This window comes from Narcine bancroftii, chromosome 1 (assembly GCF_036971445.1).
Source record: "Narcine bancroftii isolate sNarBan1 chromosome 1, sNarBan1.hap1, whole genome shotgun sequence".
NCBI lineage: Eukaryota > Metazoa > Chordata > Chondrichthyes > Torpediniformes > Narcinidae > Narcine > Narcine bancroftii.
This window is the reverse complement of record NC_091469.1, coordinates 122,712,483-122,739,523: the sequence shown is the minus strand read 5'-3', so window position 1 is coordinate 122,739,523 and position 27,041 is coordinate 122,712,483. Positions and strand designations below refer to the sequence as shown.

Below are 27,041 nucleotides of genomic sequence, written 5' to 3'. Positions count from 1 at the left end.
GCACAATATTGCTGCCGCAACAAAAACAAATTTCATGATTCTGATTCTCATTCTCTGCCTGGCCTGCTGAGCAGTTCCAACATAACTGTTTTTAATAGGCACACAGTGTTTAGTTTGGTATGATTGGAATAATACATACAAGTTAAATTAGTAATAAATAAGCAATCTGACCTCATCAGAAACTGTTTGGGCAAAGCTGGATGGATTATTTATCAACAATAAAAATAAATGTCATTCTCAGGAGAGAGTGAGAAATGCAGAAGGAAGGAAAGTCTGAGATAGATAAGAGTTTCATATAGAATTTTAAAAATTAGACAGATATAGACAGCACATTAATGGGCCCTTTCAGCCCCTGAGCCCATGCCACCCAATTACACCCAATTGACCTACAATCCTGTGTAGAGCGCGTCGAAAGAACCAAAGACTTGTTGATCCAAACCAAGGCTTTTATTAACTAAAAGACTGGAGCATATCTCATGTAGGTCAACCAGTCCAGAATGACCTGGTCTGGCTAGGAGCAATCCTTTAAGACCTGCCAGTAGGTGTGGCTACGCTCTCAGCCAATCACAGTCGTCCTACACTACAATCTGTACATATACACATTGGTGATAGAATCTGTACTATCACACCCTAGTACATTTTGGATGGTGGGAGGAAACCTATTTCTCTGGGGAAGGAAAGTAGTGTACTTTTACCCTAACCTTTTGGTGAAAACAAGAGAACTATGTTGGACACACTATGTTGGATTGTGCAATTCCTGCTTTTTACTTTGTTATGCTGAAGATCAATATGTTCCTGATTCCCATCTGGCAAGTTAGGCTGAAGTTGTGCCTAATGAGTGTTCATTAGTACAACAGTATTAATAAAAAAGTAAGGTATTAATAAATAAAAACAGGTTTGGTTTCTGAAGGCAAAAATGCGAATATTCTCTTTAGTATTGGATGAATTATTACATAGTCTCTCAGCAAGATGTAAACAAGAAGTCTGCAGATGCTGGCAAACTGAAGTAACAGACAAAGTGCTGGAGGAGTTCCGGCAACATCATGGAAAGAGATGGGCAGTCGACATTACGCATCAAAATTCCATCAGGAATAGCAAGAACCAGGCAGATGCCCAAATTCAAAGGTATGGAGGAGGTAGGAGTGGAGCATAGGATTGCAGGTGATAGATGAATACAGGGGGAAGGGGAACAGGGGTGAGAGAGGTGCACTCTAATGGGAGGAAGGTAGGGAAGCAGGTGGGCTGATGGAAGGAAGGCAGGTGAGGAGAGTGGAAGAGGGGAAAGAAAGAAAAGAAAGAGGACTGGAGCAAGAGAGATAAGAGAAAGTGGAGTGGGGATTGGGGGGGAAGCATTGTACTGGAAATTAGAGGTCAATATTGATGCCGTCTGGAGGGAGACTACCAAGACAGAATATATGGTGGTTTTCCTCAACCTAACATTACATTAGGCCATGTCAGTGTGGGAAAGCTGGCTTTGCTTAGATCAGGATTTGAAAGAGAATTAAGATTTCTCAATAGATTATAGTGAGAAATAGTAAACCATTATCCAGAGGCAAATTTAGCACTGCAAAAAAATGTGATTGCTATTTTAATCAGAAAAAAATAAGGTAAAGAACTTCAAAAAACAAAATTATCTATAATAAAAGATGGCAGAACTAAACACATTAAGTTTCCTTAGATAGAGAATCAAATAATACAATGAAAGATTTATCACTGAAATAGCGAGCGTGCTATACTGTTCTTTGTTCAGATGGATTGTTACCAAATATGGCTTATTTGTCCTTACCTTGAGGAAGTCTCCACTTTGACAGTCTATGTTGACATAATTGTACTCCAAGGAGATAACTTCATCAGGATTGCCAATGAAGAAGGTGGCACAATAGAGCTGTGGTCTATCTGCCCTGAATGAGAACTGACCGTCTACACTCAACATGTCAATACATTCTGTTGACAGAAAGAATTTCATCATATAAAACATGAAAGTCTGCAGACACTGTGATTGAAGTAAAAACACAATGCTAGAGAAACTCAGCCGCTCAAACAGTGTAGCAAAGAGAAAGATGCATAACCAATGTTTCAGGCTTGAGCCCTTCATCAAGGGTCAGTATGAGCAAAATGTCGGCTGGCGCCTGAACAAACTGCATTAACTATAATTTGTCTGACATATAGGTGGAGAAATAGCACAAAAGTACCAAAATCAAATGATTCCAAAAACAACACACATTATAATTTGAACAAGTTTTAGGTCAGCGATGTAACGCTTTGAATCAATGAAATTTTTGTCACCATTTACATACACGTTTGCCTGGTGGATTGTCACCCCCCCCCCCCCCCCCATTAAAGGGTAAGTTTCAAAGTTCTGATCGAATCAAGGAGAATGTCGCAGGGAAACAAGCCTGGAAAAGTTATTACATAGAACAATACAACACAGTACAGGCCCTTTGGCCCTCGATGTTGTGCCATCCCATGTATTCCTTAAAAAAAATAAACACTCCAAAACCCTCTATTTTTCTTCCAATCATGTGCCCATCTAAGAGATTCCTAAATGCCCCAATGTTTCGGCCTCCATCACCATCCCTGGCAAGGCATTCCACAACTCTGCATGAAAAATTACCACTTTGTACATGTCTTCTGGTGTTTAATATTCCTGCCATGGGAAACAGGAGCTGGCTGTCCACTCTGTCCACTCTGTCTATGACTCTCATAATCTGTTAAGTCTCCTCTCATCCTTCCACGCTCCAAAGAGAAAAGTCCTGCTAACTTATTTTCCCGTCCAGTTAACATCTTGGTAAATCTCCTCTGCTCCCTTTCCATTGTCTCCACATCCTTCCTATAATTCTTTGGCTTAGCTTCGCGGACGAAGATTTATGGAGGGGGTAAAAAGTCCACGTCAGCTGCAGGCTCGTTTGTGGCTGACAAGTCCGATGCGGGACAGGCAGACACGATTGCAGCGGTTGCAGGGGAAAATTGGTTGGTTGGGGTTGGGTGTTGGGTTTTTCCTCCTTTGCCTTTTGTCAGTGAGGTGGGCTCTGCGGTCTTCTTCAAAGGAGGTTGCTGCCCGCCAAACTGTGAGGCGCCAAGATGCACGGTTTGAGGCGTTATCAGCCCACTGGCGGTGGTCAATGTGGCAGGCACCAAGAGATTTCTTTAGGCAGTCCTTGTACCTTTTCTTTGGTGCACCTCTGTCACGGTGGCCAGTGGAGAGCTCGCCATATAACACGATCTTGGGAAGGCGATGGTCCTCCATTCTGGAGACGTGACCCATCCAGCGCAGCTGGATCTTCAGCAGCGTGGACTCGATGTTGTCGACCTCTGCCATCTCGAGTACTTCGACGTTAGGGATGTAAGCGCTCCAATGGATGTTGAGGATGGAGCGGAGACAACGCTGGTGGAAGCGTTCTAGGAGCCGTAGGTGGTGCCAGTAGAGGACCCATGATTCGGAGCCGAACAGGAGTGTGGGTATGACAACGGCTCTGTATACGCTTATCTTTGTGAGATTTTTCAGTTGGTTGTTTTTCCAGACTCTTTTGTGTAGTCTTCCAAAGGCGCTATTTGCCATGGCGAGTCTGTTGTCTATCTCATTGTCGATCCTTGCATCTGATGAAATGGTGCAGCCGAGATAGGTAAACTGGTTGACCGTTTTGAGTTTTGTGTGCCTGATGGAGATGTGGGGGGGCTGGTAATCATGGTGGGGAGCTGGCTGATGGAGGACCTCAGTTTTCTTCAGGCTGACTTCCAGGCCAAACATTTTGGCAGTTTCCGCAAAGCAGGACGTCAAGCGCTGAAGAGCTGGCTCTGAATGGGCAACTAAAGCGGCATCGTCTGCAAAGAGTAATTCACGGACAAGTTTCTCTTGTGTCTTGGTGTGAGCTTGCAGGCGCCTCAGATTGAAGAGACTGCCATCCGTGCGGTACCGGATGTAAACAGCGTCTTCATTGTTGGGGTCTTTCATGGCTTGGTTCAGCATCATGCTGAAGAAGATTGAAAAGAGGGTTGGTGCGAGAACACAGCCTTGCTTCACGCCATTGTTAATGGAGAAGGGTTCAGAGAGCTCATTGCTGTATCTGACCCGACCTTGTTGGTTTTCATGCAGTTGGATAATCATGTTGAGGAACTTTGGGGGACATCCGATGCGCTCTAGTATTTGCCAAAGTCCTTTCCTGCTCACGGTGTCGAAGGCTTTGGTGAGGTCAACAAAGGTGATGTAGAGTCCTTTGTTTTGTTCTCTGCATTTTTCTTGGAGCTGTCTGAGGGCAAAGACCATGTCAGTAGTTCCTCTGTTTGCGCGAAAGCCGCACTGTGATTCTGGGAGAATATTCTCGGCGACACTAGGTATTATTCTATTTAGTAGAATCCTAGCGAAGATTTTGCCTGCAATGGATAGCAACGTGATTCCCCTGTAGTTTGAGCAGTCTGATTTCTCGCCTTTGTTTTTGTACAGGGTGATGATGGTGGCATCACGAAGATCCTGAGGCAGTTTACCTTGGTCCCAACAAAGCTTGAAAAACTCATGCAGTTTGGCATGCAGAGTTTTGCCGCCAGCCTTCCAGACTTCTGGGGGGATTCCATCCATACCTGCTGCTTTGCCACTTTTCAGTTGTTCGATTGCCTTATATGTCTCATCCAGGGTGGGAACCTCATCCAGCTCTAGCCTTAGGGGCTGTTGAGGGAGCTGGAGCAGGGCGGAATCTTGGACTGAGCGGTTGGCACTGAAAAGAGATTGGAAGTGTTCTGACCATCGGTTGAGGATGGAGATCTTGTCGCTGAGGAGGACTTTGCCGTCTGAGCTGCGCAGCGGGCTTTGGAGTTGGGGTGAGGGGCCGTACACAGCCTTTAGAGCCTCGTAGAAACCCCTGAAGTCGCCAATGTCCGCGCTGAGCTGGGTTCGTTTGGCGAGGCTAGTCCACCACTCATTTTGGATCTCCCGGAGTTTGCGCTGAAGATGGCTGCATGCGCGACGGAAGGCTTGTTTCTTCTCTGGACAGGACGGCTTTGTAAGGTGAGCCTGGTGGGCAGCTCGCTTCTTTGCCAGCAGCTCCTGGATTTCCTGGCTGTTTTCGTCAAACCAGTCCTTGTTTTTCCTGGAGGAGAAGCCCAGTACCTCTTCAGTGGATTGCAGTATGGTAGTCTTCAACTGATCCCAGAGGGTTTCAGGGGACGGGTCCGTGAGGCGGGTTGCACCTTATTCCTATAATAAGGTGACCAGAATTGAACATCCCTTGGTGGGAACAGGAATCAAACTAATAAGTATATGAAAGGATGCAGTGGCTGCATACAGAACCACAGTAGGTGTGTGGATAGTTTTCTAAACGAAATGGGAAGTGGGCCCAGTAGTGAAAAGTGGTTTGATGTACTGGAGGGAGTGTACAGCAGAGTTTCCCAGGAGTTAATGTCAGATTTTCCTAAAGGATTTTCATGATTTGGTCTTGAGTATGCAAGAGATAATCTCGTGATTTAATTTTCAGACGACAAGCCGAATATGTGGACATTAAGCCTCCGGATGGCCGCGCACTGAACTTGGGCCTCAGGGTGGGACCCCGCACTCTCCTTTTTGACGCTCCGGATGCTTCTATCTCAAGTGCGGCCACTCTGCCTCGTCACAGGCTCGTCGAACTCCCGAGGGCTTCCCCCCATTTCTCCCAAATACCCCGCTCCCCTCTATTTTTCCCACAGAGATCCAAACAACTGCAATATGTTGCTGGATTCTGGTTTCATTACCAGGTTTGGGTGACGGGCAAAAGTCACACTGTCTGAGACCAAATGCCCCAACCGACGAGTTGCCCAGGTGAAAGGGGGAAAACGTATTTATTTGCCGTTCCATAAAGCAATTAGTTTGCACATTTGGACACAAAGCATGAAGAGTTGCCAACAATGAGCATATCGGATACATTGAAGGGCGGGATTGTGCCAGGAGCGCCTGTCTAAGCAGTATTATTGCCTGCTGCCACATTGGACACGGGGTCGAGCATCGCCCGGCACAGCAGCAACCCGTACCCCTTTGAATTCTGCGCTTGCCCCTTGAACGCGCACAACCCGGCGTGTGGGAGCCGAGCCGGGTGCACGAATCCCGCTGCGAGGACAACCACCGATCGCAGACAGTAAAGGCAACGCACGCCCCCAAACCCATGATACTCACTCAGACTTCGACTGTAAATGTAGCGTTGAGAAAGTTCTCGCTTCATCTCCGAACTTAGAAGCCCAAACGGGTTCTCGTTTATGTCATTTTTCTTTAAAATATCGGACATTGTGTTTAAGATTAAACATCTGAGCAATATTTGATAAGACTGTTGTTAAAAGTAGGAATACATAGCTTAGAAATGAATGTAAAGTCCCACTGATGGTAAAACTTCATGTATTCAATAACGGGGGCCCATTACCCCCCACCCCCACCCCCTGTCTTTCTTCCAGCTCTATGACAAGACCGAACCTTCGCTCAAAAATAACAACCCGAGTTGGCAGCAAAGCATCGACCTTATTTTAAAACTTCCTCCGAAATGGATGAAGTTGGACTTCCAAACATCAAGCAAAACTGAGTCGGATTTGACATGGTCAGCGAGTGGCCTCCCATCAATTAAATCGGACTTCATTGACCGGGCAGTGCCTGCACCCGGGAGGGATCCCGCTTCCCAGCCCGGCCTCTGTGTGCTGAAGGGAGAGGGTCAAAAGTTTCTCCCTGCAGTCAGGAAGTTTTAAAGAAGCGAGAAGACGAGAACAACCCCCCAAAAGAGCTAAAACAGGCTGGAGAGCTCGTTAAAATCCTGAGGATTTTGTCAGGACAAAAATAACCAATCAGATTTATTTCAATGTGGATGAAAACAGAAAACAACCATCAAGGTAACACGTTGGAAAAAATCACGGCAATAAAGCAAAGACTGAAAAAGACAAATGTGTCTGCGGATGAACACATGAATGGTCAGAAGAATCTCTGTCTTCCAGACACTGACTGATGGTGGTGCCCCACCTCTATATATCTGCCCTGTCCCTGGAGCATCACCATCCACAGCAGAGCGATGTGCAGCGGAACCTTAAAGCCAGAAGACATCTTTCTTTCTGTCTCGGCGTGTTAGCGGCTTGCAGTCAGTGACGAGTATGGGAGAACATGATTGAAGCCCCACCTTTTATACTGCGTTGGCTGCTGTCTACAATGCACGTCGCTGATCGCCATCGAGTCACCGGGCTACCTGGTCTCTTTTCCCCGAAGTTATGCGGACGGGACAGTGGCAGAACATGGACATTAAGGCAGAAACAATTTTCAATGGATGAAGCTGTGAGAGATGAGTAAAACTGATGTAAAAATATGAAGATGAGGAAATTAGTATAGATATATGTGTAATGAATAAAGCCAGTATGAATAGGATAAGAATAGATATTAGAATGTAGGAAGTAAAGTTAGTCTGAATAAGATAAGGGTCTTCTAGCCTTAGACAGAATTAGCAAGTTCTGCATGTAAGAAGTTAGTCACCCCTGAGAGTCAGGAAAGTGTGAATAAGGACAATGACATGATGGGACACCGACAGGATACCCCCTGGTCCTCCAAGTTCACAGAAACAGCACTTAGGCAGACAGGGTTGCCTAATGCCAAACTCATCCAGGAGGCAGAAGAATGTAAGGGGGAGGGTACTTCTATACTGAAATAAACTGTATAAAAGTTGGATGATCCCCAGTGTATGTGTGTATTCCCAGGGTAAGGGGAAGCACCCAACTTTGCATTGTTGTATAATAAATATTCTTTGTTCTCAATTTTTGTCTCGAGCAATTTCTGTGAAGGTACTTCTGTTTCTAACAAAGCGATAAACTGAACAGTACGTTCCCATCATCATTTCCTGGAACCGCTCTCATATAGCAAACAATCTCAAATGTTTCCTTAAGGAATGTCTAGAAATAACTTTGAATACTTCTCCGAACTTTCTAACTGTTGTTTGAGAATGATCTTGCTGAACTTTCCCCCTTATATAAACATTTAAAACAAAAGCCCAGCACTGTAGATGTTGGAAATCTCAAAAGCAAGAACCCGCATTAAGGTTTGAGGCCATTGACCTTTCAGTAGAAGTGGGAATGGTTCATCATACAGAGAGGGAGGAGGGGACCAAAAAGGCCTCCAGTGGGGTAGAAGGCATAAGAGAGAATAGCGCAGGAGGTGAGAATGCCTGGTGGGAACAGGAAAGAAACAAAGGGTTGTCCAGAAGATTTACTATAGGAGGACAAAGTGAATGCAGGGTATCAGAGAAAAAAAGGCTGGAAATACTAATGATCTGAAATGATCAAGCAATGTTTGGATGGCACAGTTAGCGTAGTGGTCAGCGCCAGCAACCATTTAAATCCTGCGCTGTCTGTAAGGAGTATGTATGTTCTCCCTGTGTTGATGTGGGTTTCCTCTGGATGCTCTAGTCAAACACTTCCTGGGGGTGTAGATCAGTTGGATGTAATTGGGTGGCATGGGCTCATGGGTCGAAAGGGCCTGGTACTGTGCTGTATGTTATGCAAACAAGTGTCTGCACTGCAGTTGGAATACCCCTCCATGCATTTAAATTGAGATTCATTAGAATCGCATGCAAGATCAAGGGGAGAAAGAGCAGGATTAAACAGGTGACTGAATGATCATGGCACATCTGCAGACTTCTGCAAGGTATTTAGCCAGGCTTTGACTGGTGTCCTCTGTGTGGAAGAGATCAGAGATAAACTAGCAAAAGACCAGTTTTTAAACTATTGTTCCAGGGAAAGGTGACATGAGAATGGAGGAGGAAGTGATAGAGGTGGGTAAGTGAGCCATGGCAGCTCACTGAAACAGGTCCTTTGGAATGGTGAAAGATAGTGGGGAACACATCTGTGCAAGTATGATCCTGAAGTTATCATAAATGGTGGAAATTCATTGAGTTTGTGGGCATGGAAATGTTATTCTTGTTCTCGACGTGAGGAGAATGATGGAGGAGAATCCACAGCTGAAGAAGAAGCAAAAGCCAAATAGCATCATCAAAAAAAGTTTTGATGGAGTCCGAGATACCGAGCAGGTTTGGCAGTGTCTGGAGAAACAGAGTTAATGTTTCAAGTTAGTTAGAAATCAATCAATTTTACAGTTGCAGAGAGGAGGAGCAGTGGAGAGAACAAATGGGATGTTCATGATAGGATGGCAACTAAAAGTGACTAAATGAGACAAAGGATTTTGGTGCAGGCTGAAAGAGTGTGGTCAAGTTTTGTTAGTCACATTTGATCTCCCTGGAGGAGATATCTCTGGAACGATGAATCAGGTCCGGGATTCATGAGAGCAGGAATTCTGAATGGCCAGGGTCTGACGAAGATAATGTATACTTTGAGCTCAGTTTCACTATTGGCCTGGACAGGCTTGGAGAAATGAATATATCGATCTAATTTATCAAATGTATTTCCTTTGAAATAATTGCTCACAATACTTCCTGCATCTGTGATTTGTGACAAGAGTTGCAAATGAGTCTTATAGGTACAGAGCTTACTAGATGTTGGGGGCAACAGCATCAGAGTTGGTGGCAGGTACCATGGACAGTGATGATGTGAAGGGTCTCACTTTTGCTTTTTTCTTGACTTGATAATGGTGCTGGACTATACCTATTTGTGAGCAAACAAAGGAAAACAAATGTTGCTTATTACGTGTACCTGACAATAAAGGAAACAAACCTTGAGGCTTAAACAGGAACACAGAGAAAAAAGCTGGACCTCTGAAATACAGAACACTTCAAGCATGAGGAATATGAAATACCATATATGCTGGGAAATAAGACGTGTATAAGACAACCACTGAATTTCCACCTAAAATGTAGGTTTTTAACTATACTCACTGTATAAGACTACCCCAGATTTACTGTCTCTATAATTCTTTACCAACCATCACATTGACCAGTAGAGTGATGCTGTCGTAATATTTTAAAAGCAAATTAACCAGTAATGGTTAAATTTTATTGGGATTTTTTAAAAATAGCCACCGTCGGCTCCTTTAACTGGCTGGTTAAAGCCTCTATTGAGCAGATAACAGTCGGAGTGGGTGGATGGACCCTACGGGGAGTGCTGCAACTTTGCTGTTAAGGTTTTGATTTTATACTCGGCATATAAGATGACCCCTGGTTTTGGGGTGACATTTTTAAAGTTCAAGCACCAACTTATACGCTGGCATATACAGTAAGGCAAAATACTGGAAATGCTCACCAATTGGAGGGAGAAAAGCTGAATTAACCTTACATCAGAATTGATCAGCTCTAATTCAAACCAGAAAAGCTAGTTATTTGAAATTGATCAATGTTCAATGTTCAAAATTCAAATTTATTGCCAGAGTACATATATGCCATCACATACAACCCTGAGATTCCTTTTTCCTGTGGGCCAGGCAGAATTTCTACTTATTGGTAACTAAACTGTACCCAAGATTTAAAAAATACATATGTAAAAGAGAGAGATGTAAACAAAGAAAGAATTGTAAACAAACTAACTGCAAATGCAGGAAAAAGAAATATTCAGTAATAAATGTACAAAATAAGAGTCCTTAAATTAGTCCCTGATTGAGTTTGCTGTTTAGGAGTCTGATGGTGGAGGGGTAGCAACTGTGCCTGAACCTGTGGAATGAGTCTACTTGCCTCTGATGGCAGCAAGCAGAGTCCTGTGGATCTTTGATGATTGCTGCTGTTCTCCAACGGCAGTGCTCCAAGTAGATCTTCTTGATGGTGGAGAGTGTTTTGCTTGCGGTAATACCTTTTGCAGGGTTTTCCGCTCAGAGGTATTGGTGCCCCCATACAAGGCCATGATGCAGCTGGTCCGCACACTTTCCTCTTCACATCTGTCAAAGTTTGCCAGGGTTTCTGATGACATACCAAACCTCCACAAACTCCTGAGGAAGTAGAGGCGGTGACGTACTTCATCACAGTGTTATTAGTATGATGGGTCCAGGAAAGGTCCTCTGAGATAGTAACTCACAGAAATTTAAATTTGCTCATCCTATCCACCTCTGATCCCCAATGATCACTGAATTTTACGCCACTGGTTTTCTGTTCATAAATTCCATAAATCTGGACAACAATTTTTTTCAAAATGTTTGCTTCCTGAAGAAAAAAAATGGGGATTATAGTAGGCAACTTCAAGCTGAATACAAAGATGATTTCAGATTTGCTGTATCATGTAAAAAGTTGGAGAAATATTAGCCTGTTTAATCACATAATGATGCTGGCACTTGGCACGAGCTTAACTGACCTAAAAATGTTTTGCTGCTGGTTTTCATTTGTACTCAGCATCTGATGCCTCTTGTGTCAGTGTCCAACAATAGTCGACCAGCATTGATGGATTCCAGTTGCCCTCCTACCACTTTTCCATGGTCACAATGTCCCGGTGAAACCTTTCACCATGTTCGTCGCTGACTGCACCATGATCAGCAGGGAAGATGTTCAAGGGTGAATGCAGAAAATGAATTTTCAAAGACACTTCAATTAAAATATGACAGGAGGTCACAACAATCGGCAATATCTAAAAAAAGGTACATGATAGGAAAATTGTAAGGTGACTTTCGTGATCAGTAGCCTATAATCCATAAAACACACCCAGAAGTGTTCAGCAAGAAAAATCTTTGTTGCCCAGTATAATTAACTCCTTGGTCTTGGTGAATTGAGTGGTGGTTGAACAATATTCTTTATTGTCAGGTACATAAAATGATAAATATGAGTCCTAAGGATTGTATGTGAAAGAAGATGGGATGCAGTTCATTCAGCTTACATTAGCTTTGATGGAACAGCCTATGAGGACAAAGGCAGAGAATTCAGAGTGGGAGTGGAATTCCGAACCAAAGTAACAGGCAACTAAAAGTTTAGCTTATCCTTGTGGACAGGTTTTATGCAGGAATTTTGAGTCATGGAATTATGTATATGTGCGGGTATACTCCGCTTTATGAAACTAGAAGGTTCATAAGCAAAGACTCATTCAAAACAAACACGGCTTTCTTCGTAAAAGCAAATTTTCATAATTTAAGTATTCGTAAAGCAGGGTATACCTGTATGAGGAATTAATAAGAGAACCAGTCTCCATCAAACTTGTTCCAATGTATATTTTTAGCAATTGCCAGTTTTGAAATGAAACAAACAGCTTTGTAATGAACAGTATTGCTAGCCCAATAAAAATTTTTTAAATTGAGACATCCAGCACGGTAACAGACCACTTTGGCCCATGAGACCATGCTGCCCAATCTATACCCAATTAACCTACAATGTACCGGGAGTACATTTTCAATGGTGGGAGGAAACCAGAGCCCCTGGGGCAGGCAAACTTCCCTTATTCTGTGTGTGGAATGTGTGTATTGTAGATGGTGATGTGTCCTCCCCATCTGAAACTTATTCGGAAGTCACATTACCTGTCAATCAAGGTTGGACTCCTGCCACTCATTAGTGCACACCTTGCTGCACCTAGGGTCATTATTGGCTGGAAGCACAGATTAGCACTGTTTATAACACCGATCCACAGCACATTCTTTCTCCCTGTCTTGTGTTCCAAGCCTCGGACACCCCACCATGCCAGGTCAGTACTGTGGACATTTCTGGAAGTGTCACAGGTAAGGTGTGCACTACACTGAAGCTGAGCCGAAGTATTGCGATCGATCAATACTTGCAGAAAGCCGCACCCTCGTTGGTGAACTGCTGTGTGTAAGAGTCCCTGTTTGTAGTGCGTGAGCGGGTCGAGTATAGATTTATCATTCCCAGAGTCCAACCAAGAATGAGGTGGATGTTTATATCATCACTTAAGTGAAATAGTGATTGAGTACTGTTCAACGTTCTCCCCTGTTTGTTTCCCATGTTTTAATAAAGTTGCATGTGATTGTAAGAATAGTGCCCAGACTTTTCTCTCTGTGAACCCACTGAACCTGATATTCTTCTTAACATGACACCTTATTAATGCACTTTTTGCTTAATGCCTAATAGGGATTACATTGTGATGGGCTTCGGCTTGGGGAAATATATTGATCTAATTTATCAAATGTATTTCCTTTGAAATAATTGATGACAATACTTCCTGCATCTGTGATTTGTGACGGAGTTGCAAATGAGTATACGGTTAGCCAAAGGATCATATTGTTGACCAATGTACATATATTTTTGGAATAATTAAATCAAGAACTGTGTTACCATGAACAGTGCTATTACGATAAAACAGTATAGATCCAAAAGTCTTCTACTGCTTCTAATTCAGCTGATGATTTGTGTTGAGGTATCTGGTTTCTGCCAGGTGCTGTGGGAGATTTAATACCCTGTCTTGATACAACTGTCACCTTAAAAGCAAGTGATATATGAGAGGGATGGCTTGGTGTTACAACCTTGTCTCTAGTTGCAAACTCTAAGCTGATTTAGAGCACAATTGTTGAACATATTTGGGACAAAGAAAATGCATTTCATCAATCTGTACCAGTTGGAGTACAGAACAGAAACAGGGTGTATTGTGGAGGGTCATGGCTGAAATGAGATTGCACTGCCCACCACCAGGTTGGAAGACACGCCACCTGCCAATCAAGGTTTGGCCCCGCCACGCCCATCAGTGCACATCTGACCAATGGCTGCTTTAAATTTAAATTTTAAAAAATTTAGACATACAGCAACCTAACAGGTCATTTCAGCCCAGGAGTCTGTGCCACTCACCAAGCCCACCAGTTCCAGATCTCATGAATCTTTTCTACATGCTTTCAGCTTAATGACATTATTCTTATAGCCGGATGATGAGAACTGCACACAATACTTCCAGTACTGTCTCACCAACAAAGCATTGTAATATGACATCCTAGTTCTTATACTCACTGCTCTGACTGATGAAAGCAAGCATACTAACTTCTTCACTACCCTGTCAACCCGTTACTTATTTCATGGAACTACAGACCTGTAGCATTAGGTTTCACCTGATCTCTGTCCCCACCTGCATACCTCTTTGGGTTCCAAACATCCTCTCTGCATGTGTCGTTTAAAAATTCAATGAGATCTATTTTCAGTTCTAATCTCTAGTGAATAGTGCCTCTTGTCCACTCAATGTCTCCGTATTTGGTTAACTCACCTTACCTGGAACCACTCTGGTGAATTTTCACTGCATTCCCACTGTGGAAAGTCTGTCAAAACTGGGCACCATAATCTACATGATTTAATAATTTCAGCTATTTTGGTTGAATGATCCCAGACTGTTTGATATGATGGTCAACCCCTCTGACGCCAGAACATTAAGCTTCTGTTATCTTATAACTTACTTCACAAATCTGATTTCAACTTTCCATATACACAATAAAGTGAATTTTTAATTTTATAGAATTTAACATTTCTAATAATCTTGGGTTTGAAGCAATAAAGGAGAATGCGTAGCAGCTACTATGGTAGATGCTACTAAATAAAGGCAAACACACACAAAGGTAGTCAACTCAAGACTGGTTTATTGCAGACATACCTTTTATTCCCTGACTGTTAATGAGTTCATTAGTGAGCCAGCAGGTTAAAGTAATGAGGCATTAGCGCCCCGTGCATTTAGGCAGGGGCTTCATCTGATCCACTCGTTGTACTTTGGCGCCCAGCACTGCTAGCCTGAGGTGTATCAGGTAAGTCTCTGAACTGACGGTGGCAGTTCGCAATATCGTGCTGTGCACCCACTACAAATGGATTATATTTATTATCCTACTCATCCAACCATAATTACTCATCAGGCCATTTCATGTCAGGCCTCCACCTAGCGGCTGGCTACAAGAGTGGATTGAAAACTTAAAACTTACCTTTCAGACAGCAGCCCTAAAAGGCTGCTCCAGCTTCCAATTCATATTGAAAGGCACCTTGTAGCATCCTCCAGAGCTGATGGAGGCAGGGTGACTGCTGCCATAGTGCCACCTGTCATAAATATGCACCAGAGCAATGGCTGTCTTCCCTACCCATAATCCCCCACACAGCTGGAACTGCTCTGTGTTTTCCAGAGCAGTTCCAGCTGTGTGGAGATTATGGGTAAGTAAGACGGCCATTGCTCTGCTATGTTTTGAGCAGCAGAAAGCTGTCACAGCTCACACAACCACCCCCAGATGGCTCCTGCTGACCACTGCTGCCCCAATGGCTCCCGCTGCCCTGACGGCTGCCTCTAGCCCCCGCTGTCCTGACAGCTCTGCCCGCTGGACCTGCCTTGAGGGGGTGGTGGAGGAAGAGGGGTAGGTGGGGAGATGAATCACGGGCTGATGACATCATCAGTCCGCCTCTAACCAGCCGCTTGCAGAGGCTGTACATTCAGGTCAGGTGGTGGAGAGCAGTGCTCCGCTGATTATCCTTCCCCAAGAAGGGTTGCAATCGATGCCTTGGAGCCGGCCACAGCGCATTCAGAGAGTTAAGTCTTCAGGCATAAGGGCGAAGAATCTCCACTTTTACAGACGGGTGTTTTCCCTACTTAAAAGTGCCTATTGTTTAAGTCCTTATAACTCATTCAATTTCAGCCATTGGAAGTTTAACGTTTATTTATCCATAGAATGACTTAACATAAAAATATTTCTAAAATTGATTTGATTTGTACAATATATTTTAGTGAAGTTTTACCTCTGGTTCGACATTCCCAGATTCTGAAAAGATTTATTCCTGCTTCAGTTATATTCAATATTGTGGTAAATTTTTAAAAAATATTCTTTATACGTTTCCTTTGGCTAATTATAAAACTAATAAGGTGACTCACTACTAATAACAGCTCCTTTATTTAAATATGATGTTCTCTATTGTTGGCCTATACAAATTACAGGCATGCAGGTATAATTGTTTAGTGCTTTGTTTGCTTATCTATGACTCTTCGAATGGTATGCTTGGGAAGTAACTAAGCTTTTTTCATTTACATCATAGGTCAATTGGAACCAATACGCAGACATAAGTGTACAAGAAGTGTACATTATCCATTGTCAGATCTACCTGAAAATGCCTGAAGGGTGTTTTATAAACATTAAACAAAGGTCAAAAATATTATTCATCCACACAATTAATGCTTTGCTGATGTAACCAGCTTGAATCATAAAATTAATTGATTTGCATTAAATGTCATTGAGGAAGAACAATTATGCTTAGAGATATGTTCTGATCCTTAACTGGAATGCCAATTACTTGTTTCCAGGGTCAGCTCTGTGACACATGAAACCAACCATATTGGAGACCATATCCACTCTACAGTTCTTGGACTAAATTTTTTATCGAATTTTTTTTTAAACACAAGTGCCTGGCTATCCCGACTCCACGCTGCACTGAAATAATTCTGTTCTCAATTTTGGCTAGTTTTTCCCAACTTCACTGATGTCACTTTATAGTGGAGACAATTATCCTGGCTTCCGTCAAAAGCATTACCCAGCAAGCACAAAATGTTTTGACTTTCTCTACATGTCCACCTTTTAAAGTTAAAATTCCAACTCTTTATAACAGGAGCACCATGAGTCAATTGAGAATAACGGAATTGCCACCAGGGATGAGGTATTCCTTTCAATTTAAAACTTTGACTCTCCATATTTGGTGAGAAGCTTAAAAACCATTTTAACTGTTTCTGTTAATATTACATTTATTTCTAACTCAAAAGGTTAAGCATTCAATTCCTGCACCAGCAAATATTGATTGCACGCTATATTCTTTGGGATTGTATTTGTCAGATAAAATGTTATCTAGTTGCTAGTCCTATTCATTCAAGCAATAGAGGATGTTCAGCTGCCATGGTTAATATTGTTCAATTTGTTAACACTCAGGAAAAATGGGCTAAGTGATCACTCATTTCATTGCCTGAGGTGCTAATATCACTGATGGAATATTACCTAGCAGAACAGTCAAAAGGATACCATTTGGAAGAAGATGTGGGTTTAGGTCTTGGTTTAATTCCATATTATTAAAGTTATTTTACGTCGTTGAAGGGTTGAATTGTAGGAAGTTTGATTTTCCAGGGAACAATACAACAGATTTCATGTATTGATAAAGGATTCAAACCTGAATGAAACACTGACTGACCGTGTCTACCCAAGGATGCTGTCTGTCCTGCTGAGTTCCTCCAGCAATTATTTGTGCTCAAGATTCCAGCATCTGAAGCTGTTGTGTTTTGCATAGTTCAAGTGTTTGCTGGAGTGACAAGGTGTGCAAGATTCATGCCTCAGTTGTTTTGAGATAGTAATGGGATGGAACGACTTGGCATTTGAAGTCAGAAAGGAAATAAATCCATTCTGGTGATCTTACCACAGCAACAATTTTCATGCTATAATTAATTATCACTGACAGTTCAATAAGAAGCGAAAGCCACTCCTAATAAGCTGCAGAGAGGGACAAAATTGGAGAGAAACAGGAGTAAGGTTGTGGCAGTGATGTTTAATTCTAATGACTATCTACAACTTAAACATTGTGTACAAATGAAAGGAAAGCCCTGTAAATTATACTTTGGTTACTACCTCTGAATCTAAATACATAAGCCAGTGTGTAAGTCTCTCAGCTTATTGCATACTAACGTAAATATTGGCTTAATGTAACTCTAAATAACATGACTTCTTCTCTGACCAATGACTTCAACTTTAATTATAATAATTTAATAGGAATGCTCAGTGGGTTAAGAGCTGTAACCCATTGTACTACATTCTATATGCACAGAATCAATTTTTATTTTTACTGAGATACAAGTGATTGTCCTTGGATCACAGTATGTTTTGAACGGCAGAGCAGGTGCGAGGGGCAAAGTATCCTATTCCTGTGTCTATTTATTAATTTTATTGTGTAAGGAAACTGAAAGCTGCTCTTTCTGACCACTGCAGGCCAGGTGCATCATGGTAGCAGAGTGGAAAATAGTAACATGTATAGATCTCTGCATGGGTCCTTTGACAAAATGCAGGGGAAAATACATTTTTTAAAAAGCTTTTGATATTTTGTAGAGCCTTTATTGGATTCCAAACAAATGACATGTTTACTTACAAAATGCATGCACATATATGATACAGCAGTTCTAAATGGGAAAAGTGACAGGCTAATTTATCATTTTCAGCATGGAATTCTGATTAATATCATTTGAGTTCTATTTTGCTTTGGCTTTCTTCTTAAGTGTCTCCTGAAAGAATTCATTGCAGGCAACAGTTAGAGCAGCAACTAAAATAACAAATTCATTGAAGTCCACCTCATTGTCTCGATTGGAATCAAGATCTTTCATAATATTATCCACCAGAGATGGGTCCTTCTGAGACTGAAAGGAAAAGAGGAAGCTGATCAGACATTTAGTTTAATAAATACAACATTATTGAAATACCACTGAAAACATGTAAATTGTGCAAAAAGTACCTAATAAAACCCAGAAAATAATGGGAATGATTTTAAAGCTGTTCCCAATAGCATTAAAAGGAAACTGAATAACATTAAAACCTTACGATGATTTGCCCATAAATTGTAGGGCTTTGTTTGTCTCTGTCCTTATAGTTATAAGCTAACAATTGTCACCAATATACTCAGTGGTAAAACAAAATGCGAATTAGATTAGATTGTGTCATTGTGCCAAGTACAGATACAACGCCAATGAAATCTAACCAGAAATACAAGGAAGAGTTCTATTTGCAAATGACTGTATGAAAATGCTAAAACTGACATATTGAGCATGGGCAACCAAATTCAGTTTTGAACAGATAATGGTTCAGGTTTGAAAAATGATCCATGGAATTAATATTCATCACACGCATTGATCACGCATCTCCAAAAACATCATTAGAAATAGGAGAAGGAGTAGGTCATCTGCTCCATCAGGGCCTGCTCAGGTATTCAATAAAATAACAGCTGCCCTGTCAATTTGACTCCATCTACCTACCTGAGAGTCATACAGCGTGGAAACTGCCCAAGCTGACAAAAAATGTCCCACCCACACTAATCCCGCCTGCCTTTTCTCCATGTCCCTCAATTCTGCTGCAATGCAAAAATCCATCAAACTCTGTGATAAATACATGTCTGGTATGAGCCCACCAATGCCCCTGAGCGTGAAGTCCTTCAAAAGGTAGTGAGCGGACACAGCCCAGGACAGCACAGATAATACCCTCCCCACCATTAAGAACATCTAAAGGGAACACTGCTGTTGAAGAGCAGCTACAATCATCAAGGATCCCCACCACCCAACACATGCTCTGTTCTCACTGCTGCCATCAGGAAAGAGGTGTAGGTGCCACAAGATTTGCACCACTGGGTTCAGGAACAGCTGCTACCCCTCCTCAACAAATTCAATCAGAGACTTATTTAAGGACCCTTACTTTGCACTTTATTGTTTTTCTTTCTCTGTATTGCACAGTCAGTTTGTTTACATTTTGTTATTTGTTTACATGTGTATTTTGAATCAGTTTTTTTGCATTGCCATTAAGCGGTAATTCGGGTTCACTCACAAGAAAAAGAATCTCAGGGTTGTATGTGATTTCATGTATGTATCTGGCAATAAATCTGAAATCTGACATATCAGCTCATAAGCACTGTTCCCTCTAAGCTGTGTGTATGTGCACACACACACACACACACACACACACAGACACACACACACACACACACACACACACACACACACACACACACACACACACACACACACACACACACACACACACACACACACACACACACACACACACACACACACACACGTTTTGCAACCAGTGCACAAAGGAAATCAAAGTGTGCACAAAAGGTAGTTACCTAAAATAATATAGTAATTAATAATTGTACTTAGTGAAAATAATCTCTAAGCAAACTAATTAGTTGGTTTTTCAAATACCACATTTGTACATTAACGTCACCTCACCTACATAAACTGTGCTATGTGTGAAAATTTTCACATTAAGCATCTGGATAGCTTTGAAATTGAATAAGTATTAATTTAACCATTGACAGCAATTTTAACAATAATAATGTGTGAATTGATAGGTGTTATTGCTAATAATTTATTTAGACATTGCATCACATAAAAATAAGAAATACTCACTGATGTTTTATTTAATGGAGCAAGAAATTGAACAAAGTTGTTCAAAGTATAGAATAAAATCTTTACTAAATACATTACTTTGTAGAATGCAATTATACTAGTATTGTATTAAAACATGCCAATTTAGTTTTAATAGCCATGAAAGATGGGCTTAAAAATTGGTACAGAATAAATTTCTAATGTTCTCGAAGTATGGAGAACAGCAGTGAAAGGTTTGCTAATTTACTGGCAATGCCCACTGTACACAGCGATGAAGGTCATCAACTGCTTCTATTTCCCTTTGTTTTATGCATTTTCAATCACTTGAATTTATGAATTATAATATTTGCTTCAACTGCAGACATTTCTTCTGACAATAAGCAGACTGCTTTTGTGAATACAGTTAAACAAGACAATCTGCAGATGCTGGGGTCTAGTGTAATACATAAAAGTGCTGGAGAAACTTAGCAAGCCATACAGCATCCGTGGGAAGTAAAAGCCGTCCCTTGAAAGGCCGTCAATGTTTTGGGCCTGACCCTTTCCTTGTGTATGGCACTAGTTGTGAATAAGTTGGGTAATTTTATTTTTTCTCTTTTAGGTCTACCGCAAATGCTGGAATTAGGAATGAGCAGTAAGAAAGATGCTGAGGTTTTCTTAGATTCCTGCAAATACTATTTATCATTACTCTGCCACCTTGATGTATGATTTGCCAGAATCAATCAACAGCTTTCAAAAGCGTTTTCTGTTTATTTACACAAGAACCAAAAGAAAAGGAGGCAGAGAGGGCATTTGGCCCATTTCACTTGCTTCCCATTTAATAAATTTAAGCTTAATCTTTTACCACAGCCCACTTTCCTGGAATGGTCTCAGATGCCACCAGCAAGGGTAAACATAAATCCATCATCTACACTATCAAATCCTTTCAAAATTTTGTACATTTCACTCATGTACTTTGATGGATGTACCCTTAATATCATACAATAACTGTGAGAAAACACAGAAGGAAAGTTCCATTCGTTCTTGAGGGTGCAAATATGAAATATTCCTACTTTTTGGATCTGCTCAGAAGTGCAATGTGAGCTTCCTCAGGAGCATGTCTTTGAGAATGGTTCATTTGCCTCACACTATCCCTGGAATCCCAGAACGGCAGCCAGATTTTCCAACCACTCCATCATTGTGTATCAAGGAATGGGGCTGGGTACTAACACCTCAAGCCTCAGGCTTCTGCACAATTTTAGGATGTTATATTTATATAATTGCTATGTTTATAATTATAATAATTATTATATTTATAATAAATAAAACAGAGGGAAATAGAAGCAGTTAATGACCTTCATCGCTGTGTACAGTGGGCATTGCCAGTAAATTAGCAAACCTTTCACTGCGGTTCTCCATTCTTCTAGACATCAGAAATTTATTCTGTACCAATTTTTAAGTCACACACAAGAGCAGAATGTAACACTGGAAGAAATCATAACTCAAACATGTTGTCATAGAAACATGAATTTTTCCCTCCAGAAATATTCAACCTCTAGTTAATGATGAATGGAGTGTAAAATGTTAGTTTATACTTTCCCTGTGGGCTGGTTTAGATCAAATGAACCCCATGAATTCTGGTAACGTCTAGCCTCACCATTCAGCCTATCCACAGAGACTCACAATTGGTCCCAGGGGAAACTAAATGATTTTATTTAATTTTCAGAAAAATATACCTTTTTAAAGAACTTCAAGAACTGTAACTAAATTTTCCTTCACCTGTTCAAATATTGTGGACGTCAATCCTTTTTGTTCTATTAGATTAAAGTTTTGGTGTCAGTGCTACGCAATTGTTCAGCAAAAGGAGGTGTGAGGTGCTCCTTCTTTCCAATAGCCAACAGGTTACCCTTGGGCAAGGTTAGCCTCCCAATCAGGGTCACATGAAGCCATGGATTGCAGATGGTGGATGGTTTTCACAAGCAGATTCTACAAATTGGAATGTATGGTTGTAAAACTAAAAGCACTGGGCAGCTTAATCTGCTGATCAATGGCCAGGGTTACCCCTCCAGTATGAACACTGCAACTGAAGGTGGCAACAGGAAACCACTTCAGTACCTTTCTCTTGTATAATCATGAACTCAACATCGACTATGGTCTCAGGTCAAAGATGGAGCCTTCACCGAAGGAGGACAGGGGAGGCAACAACTACAATTCGGAGGGTCAGAGATTGTGACAAATTGAGAGACATGATTGCCCATGCCAAACAGCAAGGCATCTGAACGAATGAGATTGAAGCAGAAAGAAGTCTTTATCTGCTATTAGCACCAAGTGAAGCTTGCAGTTTCATAGATTGGAAAAAGCCTGATAATGTGTACTGTGTTGATTAGCATCTAAAAAGAGAAGTGGGAGGTCAATGTTTATGTTTGACCCTTATTTGCAACACCATGGCAAATTTTTTCTTTTTTTTTCTGCTGATATTGACTCATCCTTATCTGCATTTAAACTCCTGACAAATAAAAGCTATTCATTTAAAGTAGTTACATTAGGCTACTCTTATTCCATCTAATCCCACACTTATCTCTGGTCTGTCAGCAGTGGGGTTAGAGATAGGTACAGATGTTATAACGATTCTCTGTTTCCTTCGTGTATATTCTGTTACTGGATGCAATTATGCTAAGTGTGTGCTGCAATGTATTTCAGTTTATAAATTAACATATTGTATTGAAGGATGTATTCGTTTTGAAGAATTTGAACAATTAATTTTTGCAGAAAAATAACTGGTGGAAAAATTAGAATTATGATCAGCTTTCATATTGAAATTTCTGGGGGGAATGGAGGCATTTATATTCTAAGCCCCCAGCCACTGAGTCATATTGCGCAGAGTTTGGCCATTCCACCCACTGAGTCTGCACCAACCATCAAAGGTCCATTTATACTAATCCTATTCCATTCTTCCTACGTTGTTGTCAACTCGCCCCATACTCACCCTTCACTTCCTACACACGGGAGCAAATTCCATGATCTAACTAACCCAAACATCTTTAGGATGTGTGCAGAAAGAGGAGAAATCTGCAGGAAGTAGGCATGAATGTCATACGAAGAACATTGCAGATCAGGATTAAACCTGGATGGCTGGAGCTCTCAGCTGCAACAAAATGCGGACCTCATGAAACCATAAAGTTCACACTTGACTATTAAAGGATAAATAAAAAGCAGTGGACAGAGAGATGCCCGGGAAAAGGTCAGTAATGTGGCAGTGAGCATGCCCAGGTAAGGTTAGTACTGTAGACTGTGGGAGTACCTGCGTAAGGTCAGTACTGTGGATAGTGGGTGTACCAGGGTAAGGTCAGTACTGAAGACAGTGAGGGTACTGGGGTAAGGCCAGTACTGTGGACAGTGGGGGTACCTGGGTAAGGCCAGTACTGTGGACAATGGGGGTACCTGGGTAAGGTTAGTACTGTAGACAATAGGGGTATCTTGGGAAGGTCAGCACTGTGGACAGTGGGTGTATCTGGGTAAAGTAGGTACTGTGGACAGTGGGGGTACTGGGGTAGGTCAGTACTGTTAATAGTGTGGGTGTGACAGGCTCAGAGGACCCCAAAATCCAGCAGCAATAGAAATTCACCAAGACAAATGTTTACTTAAATAAAAGTTGTTTTTAATTATCTTTAAACATGAAAACAGGATCAAACTTTAACTTATTACTATTAACTTAACCCCCTTCTAATTCTAAGCACACGTGTATGTAATGTGTGTATAAGTTCAGAAAAATTCTTTGATTCACAGTCCAATCTCACTTCTCACTTCTCCAAGTTCACTGGTATCAGGCAATTCTTATACTGTGCACAGAATTTAACATTTATGAATCTTCACCAGGCTTTGGTGCTTGAAAAGTAAATGATAACTGCTCAGGAAGGTTCTTGTCAGTTTTCAGAGAGAGATTTATTGCTTGCTGGACACAAACTGATTTCCTCCGATCAGCCACTTCAGTGTCTTGCTGAAGAAACTTTCCCCATCAGATCACTACAGGGTTCCTTTTCCATTTCCCTTATCTCAGGTGAAACGTTATACAGCCAACCATCTCTTCTTGTATGGACCACAAGGGCTTTGAACAGGCTGAACTAAGAACTAAGAAATCCGTCTTCAAAATGGGGTTTTTCGGAGGAGTCACGTGATGGAGTAGTGGCCGGTCGGGGAACTCCAGCCCTCTCTGGAAAAGTTTAAAAAAAACAGAGAAAACACAAAGGCACAAACACGAAAATTAAAATAAAGTGAAAGTAAAGGTGGGAAAAAAATGGCAGCGAAGAAAGAAAAGTCGAAAGCAACAGGAAGAAGAACAGACATTGGAAGAAGAAGGTGAAGGCCTTACCTGTCCGAGGAGGCCCGCTGTGGAGAGAGAAGCCCGCTCCCTCAGGTCAGTTGAAGTCCCGAGCTTGGGACTACAAAAATGGCTCGCGGAGCCAAGTAAAAGTGTGCAACCACGCATGCACGAAGAGTCGCGCATGCGCGATGCGCAAGACAAAAAGAACACTGACGGGAGGGGGGACCAGCTGAGGAGTCGATCTCCACAGCTGAAAATGACAGCCACAGCCCAACAACAAGAAGAGAACATAGAAAACGAGAACAAGAAAGAAGAGAGTTAAAAAAAATCAAGGAAACAACAGATGACCAACCCAGAGGAAGAAGAAGAAGAAGAACACAGAGAAATGGAAGAAGAAGGGAAGGGCAAGACAATGGATATATTTTTTTAAAGAATATATGGAATCAGTAAAAGAATGGCAATCACAAGAATTTAGTGAAATAAAAAGAAGAATTAAAGGTACAGAAGAAAAAATGAATAGATTAGAGATGGTCATGTCAGATATAGGAAAAAGAGTGGACAAGGTGGAAGAACGAGAAACAGCTGTAGAAATGGAAGTAGAGGACTTAAAAAAGAAATTAGAAGAATCTAATAAAAAAAGTTAAAGAGACACAAGAGCTGTTAGCTCAGAAGATAGATATAATGGAAAATTATAATAGAAGAAATAATATAAAGATAGTGGGCCTTAAGGAAGATGAAGAAGGCAAGAATATGAGAGAATTTATAAAAGATTGGATCCCCAGGGTCCTAGGAAGACCAGAATTACAGGAAGAAATGGAAATAGAAAGGGCACATAGAACATTAGCCCCTAAACCAGAACCACAACAAAAAACAAGATCCATTTTAGTAAAATTCCTAAGATATACAACAAGAGAAAATATATTGGAGAAAGCAATGAAGAAAATAAGAGAAGACAAAAAGCCACTGGAATACAAAGGTCAAAAAATTTTTTTCTATCCAGATATAAGTTTTGAACTCCTGAAGAAGAGGAAGGAGTTTAATACAGCAAAAGCGATCCTATGGAAAAAAGGATATAAATTTATGCTAAAGTACCCAGCGGTACTTAAAATAGTTATTCCAGGGCAGCAAAACAGACTATTCTTGGATCCGGAGGAAGCACGAAAATTTGCAGAACAACTACAAAACAAAAAGAGAGATGAAGACATGTAACGAGAGCAAAAATGACCACGAACTATATGTATGTGTGTATATGGGTATATATATATGTGTATGTGTGTATGTATATATGTATGTATATATGTGTGTACATGAGTGTATGTGTATTTAAAAGAAAATATATAGAGTATAGATAAGAACTAATAAGGGAAAGAAAGGGAAGAGAGGAAGTAAGGAGGGAATTAAGAGAGTGACCTTTGTTGTATATGAAAATTAAAAGCTTTTCTGGGGGGGCTGGGTGGGGAGGAGTTACGGTCACTGCGAAATCAGTTGATGCTTGCGAGTGAATTCGCAAATCCAAATGCAGGGGGAGATGTGGTTGCCCGACAAGGGATAAAGGGCAACTCAGGAAGGGGAGGGGATAGTGGGGTTAAAGAAATTTTAGATAGGAGAATAAGGGAAATGTTTGATGTTTTAGAAATGTTGTCTTATAAAGTGTTCAAAACAAGAAAGCTGAAATGGATAAGAAGGAAAGGTGATGATGAGGAAACGGAAAGGAAAGATAAACAAAGTATGAAATGGCTATGTTCAACTATATGACTTTAAATATTAACAGAATACATAACCAAATCAAAAGGAAGAAACTGCTAAATTTACTGAAAAAAGAAAAAATTGATATAGCATTCGTGCAAGAAACACACTTAACTGAAGTGGAGCACAAGAAATTAAAGAGAGATTGGATAGGACATGTAACAGCAGCGTCATATAATTCAAAAGCTAGAGGAGTAGCTATATTAATCAGTAAAAATGTACCAATTAAAATAGAAGAGGAAATAATAGATCCAGCAGGGAGATATGTAATGATAAAATGTCAGATATATTCAGAGTTTTGGAATTTACTCAATGTATATTCACCTAACGAAGAAGATCAAAAATTTATGCAAGATATTTTTTTGAAGATAGCGGACACGCAAGGGAACATACTAATAGGAGGGGATTTCAACCTTAATTTGGATTCAAACATGGATAAAACTGGGAAAAAAATTAACAGAAAGAACAAAGTAACCAAATTTATAATTAAATTGATGCAAGAAATGCAACTTTTGGATATATGGAGGGAACAACACCCAAAGGAAAAGGAATATTCATATTATTCAGGTAGACATAAAACATACTCAAGAATAGACCTATTCCTTTTATCAGCTTGCATGCAAGACAGAGTTAGAAAAACAGAATATAAAGCTAGAATATTATCGGACTACTCACCCCTGATATTGACAATAGAGTTAGAGGACATCCCTCCAAGAATGTATAGATGGAGATTAAACTCCATGCTACTTAAAAGGCAGGATTTTAGAGAATTCATTGAAAGACAAATTAAAATGTACTTTGAAATAAATACGGAATCAGTGAAAGATAAGTTTATACTATGGGACGCAATGAAAGCGTTCATCAGAGGGCAAATAATAAGTTATGTAACCAAGATGAAGAAGGACTACAATCAGGAAACCGAGCAGTTGGAAAGGGAAATAGTAAATATAGAAAAAGAATTAGCAATGAAGGAAGACACAACTAAAAGAAGAGAATTGGCAGATAAAAAAATAAAATATGAAACACTACAAACATATAAGGTGGAGAAGAACATAATGAAGACAAAACAGAAATATTA

General features: G+C 40.9%; 2 protein-coding genes and 1 long non-coding RNA gene across 4 annotated transcripts in view; 1 reads left to right on the top strand and 2 right to left on the bottom strand.

Annotated features, from left to right (window-relative positions):
- crhbp (corticotropin releasing hormone binding protein) overlaps positions 1-7,098 on the bottom strand; it is a 29,499-nt gene extending 22,401 nt beyond the window's left edge. Inside the window, exons 1-3 of the mRNA XM_069937893.1 lie at positions 6,962-7,098; positions 6,137-6,227; positions 1,787-1,944 (exon numbers count right to left, since the gene is read on the bottom strand). Coding sequence (XP_069793994.1) covers positions 1,787-1,944; positions 6,137-6,227; positions 6,962-7,042 — 330 coding nt within the window. The 5' untranslated portion in view covers positions 7,043-7,098. The remainder of the gene's footprint in view (positions 1-1,786; positions 1,945-6,136; positions 6,228-6,961) is intronic.
- Positions 7,099-9,505: 2,407 nt separating this feature from the next.
- LOC138763563 (uncharacterized) lies at positions 9,506-16,039 on the top strand. The gene is made up of 2 exons (XR_011357654.1): positions 9,506-9,787; positions 15,831-16,039. It is a non-coding gene; the product is annotated as an uncharacterized lncRNA (long non-coding RNA).
- Positions 16,040-17,881: 1,842 nt separating this feature from the next.
- Positions 17,882-27,041, bottom strand: part of s100z (S100 calcium binding protein Z) — a 29,098-nt gene continuing 19,938 nt past the window's right edge. For both annotated transcript variants that reach the window (XM_069937920.1, XM_069937909.1), the window contains exon 3: positions 17,882-18,177. In XM_069937920.1, the coding sequence (XP_069794021.1) occupies positions 18,013-18,177 (165 nt within the window). In that variant the 3' untranslated portion in view covers positions 17,882-18,012. The remainder of the gene's footprint in view (positions 18,178-27,041) is intronic.